General features: G+C 57.7%; 1 protein-coding gene across 1 annotated transcript in view; it reads right to left on the bottom strand.

The window, feature by feature from the left end:
- Window positions 1–363: 363 nt before the first annotated feature.
- Window positions 364–9,811, bottom strand: part of LOC140912303 (RING finger protein 112) — a 33,451-nt gene continuing 24,003 nt past the window's right edge. The window contains 7 exon segments of the mRNA XM_078853029.1: window positions 364–951; window positions 953–1,222; window positions 6,327–6,599; window positions 6,895–6,969; window positions 8,726–8,779; window positions 8,985–9,115; window positions 9,270–9,399. Coding sequence (XP_078709155.1) covers window positions 820–951; window positions 953–1,222; window positions 6,327–6,599; window positions 6,895–6,969; window positions 8,726–8,779; window positions 8,985–9,115; window positions 9,270–9,399 — 1,065 coding nt within the window. The 3' untranslated portion in view covers window positions 364–819.

The raw sequence follows: 9,811 nt of genomic DNA, 5'->3' as shown, positions 1-9,811 counted from the left end.
CACATACAGCAAAATTGTAACGTGCTTCCTTGAGTCCAAATGGAACAGGCTAAAGCAGGTTACCCCACCTAAACCAAGCTCCTTGCATCTCGGACCAGCACCGCTGGGCCCCCTCTTGCCGAATCGCTGCCCCTTTGCTTCAGCGGTGAAGGATACAGGGGCATCCGTTTACCTTCTCCTTCTACCCGCCGAAAGTTTGTTCAGCCTGAAAGTCAGGAGCATGTTCCCCTCCCGCCATGGTTTATTCTCCAGCATGATGACCCCATAGCTTTGTGTTACCTTCGTATGTCCATGGGGCATGCATGAGGCTGGCTTACAAAGTTTAATTGACGTCAACGGAGGTGGACTGACAAATGTACGTCCTACATCTGGCAGAAACTTGTCTGCTGACCCTGCCTTTATTCAGACTTGAAAACGTGTTTTCCATATGCACATATGCGCGTAGCTCCTCACCTCATGACAGGGCCTACATTTCACACAGATATCAATACCGTGTGCTCCTGGGATGCATTTGAAGCATTACAAGACACTATTTGTGGATAAATACCATGACAGCGGTGTGTTAGGTGCAGCGAGTTTGTCCGGCCTGTTAGGAGTTGCTGACACAGGGCACTGAACCCGCTACCAGCAGGTACCGATGGGCCTGGGTGTCACACAGTCATTGGAAGTTTTCAGGAGCGGGTTGGATCAATGTCCCCTCTTAGAATCTGTGGGCGATGGCTGCCCCGCTGTGGAGTGGTTTGTGGTTGACATGTCTGGGCCACGCTATAGCCCTGTCACTGTATTCATCAACCGCAGATAGGGTCGGGGGGGCACTGTTCAGATCAGGGGGGCCGTATCAGACAGCTCCTCAGTGCCGTCCTCCTCCTCCCCTTTAATGGCACTAGTGGCAATTCCCGCCGCAGCAGCTCCACGCACCAGTGCCAGGACCAGCCACCCCATGCCAAGGCATGGCAACTGTCATGGCAAATGTCCTGAAGCGCTTCCTGTAGGTCTCCAGGAAGGTCTCGGCCTCCCACATCAGCTCCTTCTCCAGCTGCTGCAGCTGAGCTTCTTTCTTCTGCGTCAGCTTCTTCTCCAGCTCCGTCCCCAGGGCCTCTTTCTTCGGCAGCATGTCTCTCAGGCACTGCCCCAGCAAGTCCCCACGCCGCTCTGCGAACTGCTTGGCCACCTTGCCCGGCCTCACCTTCAGGCATTTAAGTGGGTTCCTGGAATCGGTGTCCTGCAGTAGCAGGGAGAGGAGACAGCCAAGAGTTTTAGACGTGGCAAGTGCTGCTTAGACCCTGTGATGAAGTGGGACTGTTCTTAATGTTTCCTCTGAATAGTGTGGGGGTGCCTCAGTTTCCACTAGGCAGTTCTTAAGTATCTAGGCGGTGGGGTAAGGGTGTATGATCATTGCAGAGCCCTAGAGGGCAGGTGTGTGCAGGGGTCTGGACACAGAGAATGGCCGACACCCTGTTTCCTGGCCACTGATGGCCTGGGCCCTTCCCCCCTGCAAGGTGAGAGCTGAAGGGTTGGAGAACAAAGGAATCAGGTGCCCTCCTGGTCTGGGAAAGGGACAAAGCCCAGAGGAAGAGGGGGCTGGAGGGAGTTTCAGTTTGGGGCTGGCTGGGGACATGCAGTGAAGTGCAGATGGGGATGTCTGGCTCACTGCCCCCCAGAATGGACCCGGCTGAGGGGTCCCGTTCTCTGCACCTACAAGCTTTGTGTTAGACCATGTTCCTGTCATCTAATAAACCTTCTGTTTTACTGGCTGGCTGAGAGTCACGTCTGACTGTGGAATTGCGGGGGCAGGACCCTCTGGCTTCCCCAGGACCCGGCATGGGGGGACTCGCTGTGGGAAGCTCACGGAGGGGCAGAGAGGATGCTGAATGCTCTGAGGTCAGACCCAGGAAGGTGGAAGCTGTGTGAGCTGTGTGTCCTGAAGACAGGCTGCTCACAGAAAGGCGACTGCCCCAGAGTCCTGACTGGCTTCATAGGGAGCAGTTCCAGAGCATTGCGCAGGGACTCCGTGACAACTGGTGGCAGCGGTGGGATGTACTGCACCCCGTGGATGGCGCTTTCTGCAGTAAGTGACTGGGGAGCAGTAAAACGAAGGGGGATTGACGAGGACCAGGCCTGCTGAAGGCTCAGAGAGGAGCGGTTTCGGGGGGCGGTTAACCCCTGGGAGTGTGTGACCAGCGTGAAGGACTGTGCAGTAATGGGGTCCCCCTAGGGACTGCAGTGAGCAGTCTCGGGGGCGGAGGAGCCTGCAGCTTGGCCCGGGGAGAGAGAAGGACTTTTGCAGTAACAGGGTCCCCCAGGGGATTGCAGTGAGCACTCCAAGGGGCGGAGGAGTCTGCAGCTCGACCCTGGCAAAGAGGGGGTGACCTCGAGAAGGGCTGGCACACTAGGGGTTCTCCCTGGAAACCGTGGGGAGCTGAGAGTACACAGGCCTGTGAGTCCACAACAACTTGGGAAGAGCGGAGTGAGGGCCTGTCACCGTCTCCTTAAGAAGGACATTGTAACCCTGTGCAGAAAGAGAGGGTCGCGCATTGGAAAGTTCACCAAAGCACAGTTCATCGTGCGGCTGGAGGAGGATGACCGCTCTAAGGGACAGATTCCTGACCCCCAATGGGGCTATAGCAGGATCTGGGAGCAGCTGGAGTGGTAGCCGGCATCCCCAAGACTCCTGTCCCTGACCAGACGAGGGTCTTCACGATCGGGTTCCCCACCGGGGGATCGAGATGGACGGGATTGGAGCTGAGTCCGAGAGAGCAAGAGGACTGTGAGAGACAGCGAGAGCCCGAGAAAGAGCTGCAGAAGCAGCAGCAGCATGAACTGGCGGTGGGGGAGCGGAGAGGCCTAGGGGACCCCCCAGGGGTGAGTGGGGATAGACCCCGGGGGGCCAGTTCCACAGGGAGCCTCGAGACTAAATCGCTGCCCCTGGTTAAGGAGGGGGGGGATGTGGATGCCACCTCACTGCCTTTGAGCAGGCTGGAGATTTGAACCAGGGGGACCCTGCGGAAAAGCCCCGGTGTCTAGCTCCCTTGCTGGGTCCCAAGGCCACAGACTCCGTCAGCCAGATGGGTGGGGAGGTGGACAGGCTCCCACTCCTGGTCCCAACCTATATGTCTGTGTGGAGTTTCCTGGGGTCAGGCCCCTTGACCACCGGGAGCGGAAGGTGATGGTCAATGGGGAGACATTCCTGGGGTGGCGAGATCCTGGGACAGAGAGAACTGGTGTCAGGCCCTGGGTGGTGCAGCTTCAGATGCTGAGGGGCTGGGTGAGCTGGGTGAGGGTCCCAGGGACGAAGCCCCTCGCCCTGCCTATGGCCCAGATCCCTGTGCAGACCCAGGAGGGGTGGGGCTGGCTGGTCGTTTGGGTTCTCCAGGATACGAGCTGCGAGACCCTGTTGTTGGTGACTGTGTCTCTTTGGACAGGATCTAGGCCCTGCTCCAGTAACTGCCGAGGTTTTGAATTTGAATCCAGGGAACCAATCGGCGGAGAGGGAAATGGTCAGTGAAAATGCAGATGACCTGGTTGGCAGTGGGGAGGAGCTGGTAGGCTCAGGCTACCTGCCTGCCTGTAACCAGACCCCTGGGGCTGGATGGGACAGAGAGATGCTCCCCGCCGTCTTGCACACCGGAGAGGGGGCTCAGGCTGGCTCTGATGCAGTGAGGAAAGCAGGGAGCTCCCTGCCTACCCCCACTGGGACAGCAAGGGCAGTGCTGAGCACAGTGGGAGCTGAGACCCCAGCTGAGTGGGGGAGACACAGGCAGGGCAGGGGATCTGTGGGGAGTGGCAAGGTGCTTGGTAAGGAGCCTGGATGAGCCTAGGCAGCCTTGTGAGCTGATGGCTGTGTCTAGTCAGCAGGGTGGGAAGGCGAGGAGAGTGGAAGATGAGAGTCCCTGGACCTAACCTGTTAGCTGGGTAGAGAATTGGGACAGGGAAGGAAACGTGTCTGTGTCTGTCAGGGGTATTGACTTGCCTGTGGAGGGAGCTACCCCGGTCTCCAAGCAGTTGTCTGTGACCAGCCTTGTGTGCTGGGACAAGGGGAATGAGATCCCAAGCTGTGTGTCTGGGAAAGGAGAAAGTGTGTCCAGCTCTTCTTCGTCTGTGGAGCAGACAGAAGGGGCCTTTCAGCCTGTGCTGGTTGAGGGTAGTGCAGTTGTCTCAGAGCTGGTTCTGGATTCAGCTAAAGCCCAGGAAGGGAAGGGTCCTAAGTTTGTGTCTGCTCGGGAGAATGGCCCTGTAACTAGGTCGCATCCAGTTAGTGTCTATGTAAAATCCCAGAGCCCAGACAATTCTGGTGCTTGTATTTTGCCCGTTGCTAGTGTGTGGCTGGGAAAGGGTGCAGCAACTCTGTCTAATCAGGGTGAGGTCCTAGCCAGGGCACAAGGAGAGCAGAAAGATGATTTGACTGTGTTACCTACGGAGGGTGTGGAAACCTGTAGCAAGAAGGAAAAGATTCCTGAACTTATGTGTGGCAAAGGGAAGGAGAATGCTTCTGACTTTTTATCTAGGGAGTCTGTAAGTTTGCCTGAAAGAGGATTGTGTAGGAATCTGCCGGATGGGCCAGAGGTGATTCTGGATGTAAGGGAGACCCAGAAAGAGTCTGTTGTTGCTCAGGAAAGTGTTCCTCTAGAGCAAGCCCTAGGTGAAGAGGGTAAGGGCAGAATTTCTGTGAAGGGTGAATTGTTGCATAGAAAAGCCCTAGGGAAAGGAATCCTCATGGAGTCTTTGCAAGCAGTTTACTGCCACTGAAGGGGGTGAAAGTGATTTAATCAAGAAAGTTTCAGTTCCTAACAGCCAGAAATTTTCTGTTGTGAATGTGGCCCAGGTCAAGATGGGGGCTCTTAACCAAGAGAGCCCGAATTGCAGGCCTCCAGACTGGAGCACTGGGAGAAGACCCGATCCCAGTTTGATGCCCGGGAGTTTTGGGGTGGCAAAAGGACCACATAAACCTTCGCACATGCGGCATGAGAGTACTATTGACCACCGCAACCTAAGGGAGAGCATGAAACTGGAAGGGCCTGGTGTAACTCCCACCAAGGAATGGGAGAGATGCTGGGGCATCCACTGGAATGTTGGTGGCTTCGAACTTCCCCAGGTCACCGGCTAAAGTGACCCCGCTCAGTTCGATCTCGAAGGGGGGAGAGATGTGACGAAGTGGGACTGTTCTTAATGTTTCCTCTGAATAGTGTGGGGGTGCCTCAGTTTCCCCCATGCAGTTCTTAAGTCTCTAGGTGGCGGAATAAGGGTGTATGATCATTGCAGAGCCCTAGAGGGCAGGTGTGTGCAGGGGCCTGGACACAGAGAATGGCCAACACCCTGTTTCCTGGCAACTGATGGCCTGGGCCCTTCTCCCCTGCAAGGTGAGAGCTGAAGGGTTGGAGAACAAAGGAATCAGGTGACCTCCTGGCCCGGGAAAGGAACAAAGCCCAGAGGAGGAGGGGCTGGAGGGAGTTTCAGTTTGGGGCTGGCTGGGGACATGCAGTGAAGTGCAGATGGGGATGTCTGGCTCACTGCCCCCCAGAATGGACCCGGCTGAGGGGTCCCGTTCTCTGCACCTACAAGCTCCGTGTTAGACCATGTTCCTGTCATCTAATAAACCTTCTGTTTTCCTGGCTGGCTGAGAATCACATCTGACTGCGGAGTTGGGGGGGCAGGTCCCCCTGGCTTCCCCAGGACCCGGCATGGGGGGACTCGCTGTTGGAAGCTCACGGAGGGGCAGAGAGGATGCTGAATGCTCCGAGGTCAGACCCAGGAAGGTGGAAGCTGTGTGAGCTGTGTGTCCTGAAGACAGGCTGCTCCCTGAGAGGAGACTTCCCCAGAGTCTTGCCTGGCTGCATAGGGAGCAGTTCCCGAGCATCGCCCGGGGACTCCGTGACAGAACCCGACCAAGATGGGGGCCTTGTTGTACAAACACCCTCCAACTGAGATCAGGGCTGCCATCGTGCCAGGATCCCACAACTCAAATTGGACCCCCCGTCATGCCAGCTGCTACACAGACCAACCCCCCAAGTCAGATCGGGGCCCCAGGTGTGCGAGGTGCTGCACACCCCTCTCCCCATGACTGAGACTGGGCCCCCATTATGTTGGGTGAGGCACAGTTCTCTGGACTGAGATCGGGGCTGCCATCATGCCAGGTGCTGCCCAGAACCCCCAAAACTGAGTTCCCCCCCCAAGGTTTGGGATTGGAGTCTCTCATCTCTTCAGCCACCCTGGGAGCTGGAAATCTGAACTCCCACCTCATCCCCAAAGCCCACAGCCCGGGGGGCTGCCCAGGATGGTTCCCTGAGGTTCCCCGGGTGGGAGGCAAAGCCCTCCTGCCCCAGATTCACCTTCTCCTTCAGAAACTCAGCGTGGGCTGCGCGGGCCCTGGCCAGGGCTCTCTGGTTCGTGTGATGCTGATAGCGCCTTCGGTAGGTCTCCAGGAAGGTCTCGGCCTCCCAAGTCAGCTCCGCCTCTAGGGCCGTCAGCAGCGTCTCATCCTTCAGCTCCTTCACCTCCTTCCGGCACCGCTCCAGCAGTGCCCTGCGCTGCTCCATGAACTGATGCGCCATTGCGCTCGGATCCACCGTCAGACAGTCGTCCATGCACCGGGACAGGCCGTCCTGCGTTGGGCCGGAGAGGAGGGGACAATAGTGGGGTGCAAGGGGCTAGAAGGGGCGGGTGTGCGACCCCGTCTCACCAACAGACCCTCTGGCTACAGCACAGCAACTTCCTCCACCCTCCTGACCGAGATCCAGGCCACTGCTGTGCCGGGGTTGCAGTCTCCCGTCTCCGCAGCCCCTTGAAAGTGAATATGAGGTCTCCTCTCCTGCAACAAAGCCCATAACCCACGGGGTTGGCTGGGATGTTTCCCTGGGGTTCCCCTGGCTGGGGGCACAGCGACACCCCTGGACTCACCTTCTCCTTCAGAAACACAGTGTGGTCTGCGCGGGCCCTGTCCAGGACTCTCTGGTTGCGGAAGGTGATGGCCATCTGTGCCGGGAAGACAAGGCTGGGGTGAGCCGCAGTTTATGGGGCCCCGACTCCACCTAGGGGCTGCAGCTTCCACCGCAGCAACCTCATGAAACAAAGCGAGATCGCCAGCCCGTGTGGAAGCTGCTTGGGGCTGCTGGTGCCACCACTTTTCAATTCGATCCCCGCAGCAGCCCGGCCTTGGCTCCCTTCCTTGCTCCGACCTGCACTTTGCCCTTGTGGCACTTTCCTGGAGCCGAGGACTTTGAAAACCCCTGTCCCAGCCAGGCTCGGCCTGAGGCACATGCCCGAGAGAGCATCACTGACAGCCGCTCTCGTAGGTCTGGTGGGATTTCAGGTTTTTTTATTGATTTCCAGGAGCCAGGTGAATCTCAGCTCTCCTTTGGGGGTGGGGGCTGGGTTAAATCTTCTTGTGGACTCTGGAACAGTCTCTGCTGTGCAGCTGTTGTGGACTGGCTATTGTGGAGTAGTTATTCTGTTCTAGCTGGGCCGGTCTCCTCCCCACAGGCAGAGAAGCTCCCACATCTGATTCTCCTCACGTAGCTCCTATCGCAGCCCATCTGAGGCTGACGCCCAAGAGAACTTGACAGACGATGTCAAAGGGTCTGTCTACCCTGGGTCCTGCCCGGCTGCGGGGGAAGGTGGCGTGACTCGGACGTGGAGGGCTCGGTGAGGGCTGTGCTGGGACGCTGCCCGGCTGGCAGATCAGACCGAAGGAGCCAGGGCAGAAGTTCTGCTCAGCCGGCCCAATTCCCAGCTCCCCAGAGGCCCCGTGACGCTGGGTGGAAAGGTCCGTGCTGCCGGCCCCAGCACAGGGGGTGGGCTGGGGGCATGGCTGGAGCACGCTGTGCCGTGGTTACCCCCGACTCCCCAGAGGGGCCAGCGATCAGAGCCCCTGAATCCACCTTGTCCTGCCCTCTTCCCCTGCCACTGCGTGTGCCTCCCATGATGCACCAGGGCCATGATACATGCACCAGGAGAGGAGATGCTGGTGCATCGTGGGAAATGTGGTTCATGGGATGCCTGATTCTCCTCTCTACCCCCAGCACTCAGGTCAGTCTACACCTCCCATGGTGCCCTGCAGCTTTGATGCACTGCACCCTCACCAGGAAAGGATACCATGGCGCTTGGTGGGAGATGTAGTTTGGTTGCCTTAACCTCCCATTCTCCTCTGTGGGCTGGTCTCATGGGAGGTGTGGTGCAAGCTGCAAGACCAACCCACAGAGGAGAATGATTATCTCTTGCAGAGGGGAGTGATGGTGTCTGGTACCTGCAGTGCATCATGGGATGAGTAGTTCCACCAGGTGCCCAACCCGTAGAGGAGAATGGAGAGCGTGAGGCACAAGACCTACAATTCCCAAGAGCTGTGGCAATGGCCTTTCCACACAAGAGATATTTTGGGGTTTTGCTGGAAACTCCAAGTTTTCTGCAGGAAAAACACCCCCATTTTCAGACCTGCTCTAAAAAACTCCTCTCATTTAAACACCAACAGGAGTTGCCTGGGGAAAAACAGGGTTTGGTGCTATGGGTCTCAAGGATTGGAGACGTGTCTGTAGGTGGGATGAACACTCTAGCACCAGCAGCTCTCCAGGCTAGTGAAATTCTTCTACCCTGGAGTCCAAGAAAATAAGATTTCATCCCGACTCTTTCCCAGTCACCTCCCGCAGCATGGACCCAGATCCCAACATTGCCCCAACCCTGACGTGGACGGGTGAGGGGAGACACCCCATGATCAGCTCAGAGACAGAGACGGTACCTGACAGGGAGAGGAGAAGCCAGAGCAATGGTTCTTCATCACATCAGTTAAATTCTGCAAAGGAACCAAAAGAAATCATCACGTCACAGACTCCACAGGGCTTAGAAAGGCTGGGAACATGGGGACAGCTCACCTGGAGCTGAGATGCAACCACCTCTGGGGTGGGGCAGCTGGGGAATAGGGGGTATTGGGGTCATCGCTGACTGCAGGAGAGAGCATCCCCTTCCTGCTCCCTCCAGCACAGCTGGCCAGTCCCCACCTTTATCTTGGCAGCGAGCTGTGTCCCAGTGAGCATCTCCCCATGCTGGTCCATCCGGATGTGTTGACCAGCCGAGCTCACCAGGGCGGTGACGTAGTCCCTCAGGCTCCCCCGGAAATCATCATCCATGTCTGCAAAGGGGAGAGAGATGGACGATGGTGGGGGAATACAGGGCCTGTCTGATCCCCCTTCTCTCTACCTGCCACGCACGGGCATGATCAGCGCCCCAGTCACATTGCTCTGCACAGGGCAGGGGGCTTAGAGCCGCTGTCCTGGGTCCGTTACCTCTCAGCCTTCCCTCGCTGCCAGTCGTGATCAGCTTGCCAGGGAAGGGCATCAGGTAACAGCGGCTGCTGCTTCTCTTCAGCGCTTCCAGGGCCTTGGGGTGTTTGCAAGGGGACCTCGCCTCCAGCTTCTGCCGAGACAGGGGCAATGGTTACATTGACACACAAACACCTGTGTTAACATTAGCCAGACCTGCCAGGCAGTCAGAGAGGGTCTGGAGGGGCCCGGCCTCATTTGTTGTAGATGTTGGAAGGGGGGCAGTGAACAAGGCAGGGGATGGCAGGAAGTGAAAGGAGTGTCCGTCAGTCCCAGTCTCCCCGCTCCAAGCCCCTGTCTCCCCACCCCAGGTCCCAGTCTCTGCAGACTCCTTGTCCCACCCTGCTCCTTTCACTCCCCCTGGCCTGGTTTTTCTCCTCTCCCCTTTGCAATCAAGCTGCTTCCTCCTCCACGCTGTCTGGGCTCATTGAGTGTAGGGCAGCGACAGGTGCCCGGCCTGGAGCAGCAATTGCAGGGAAAGTCCAGCTTTGCATCTGCAGCCCCCG

This window comes from Lepidochelys kempii, chromosome 6 (genome assembly GCF_965140285.1).
Source record: "Lepidochelys kempii isolate rLepKem1 chromosome 6, rLepKem1.hap1, whole genome shotgun sequence".
Lineage (NCBI taxonomy): Eukaryota > Metazoa > Chordata > Testudines > Cheloniidae > Lepidochelys > Lepidochelys kempii.
This window is presented reverse-complemented; position numbering and strand designations above follow the sequence as displayed.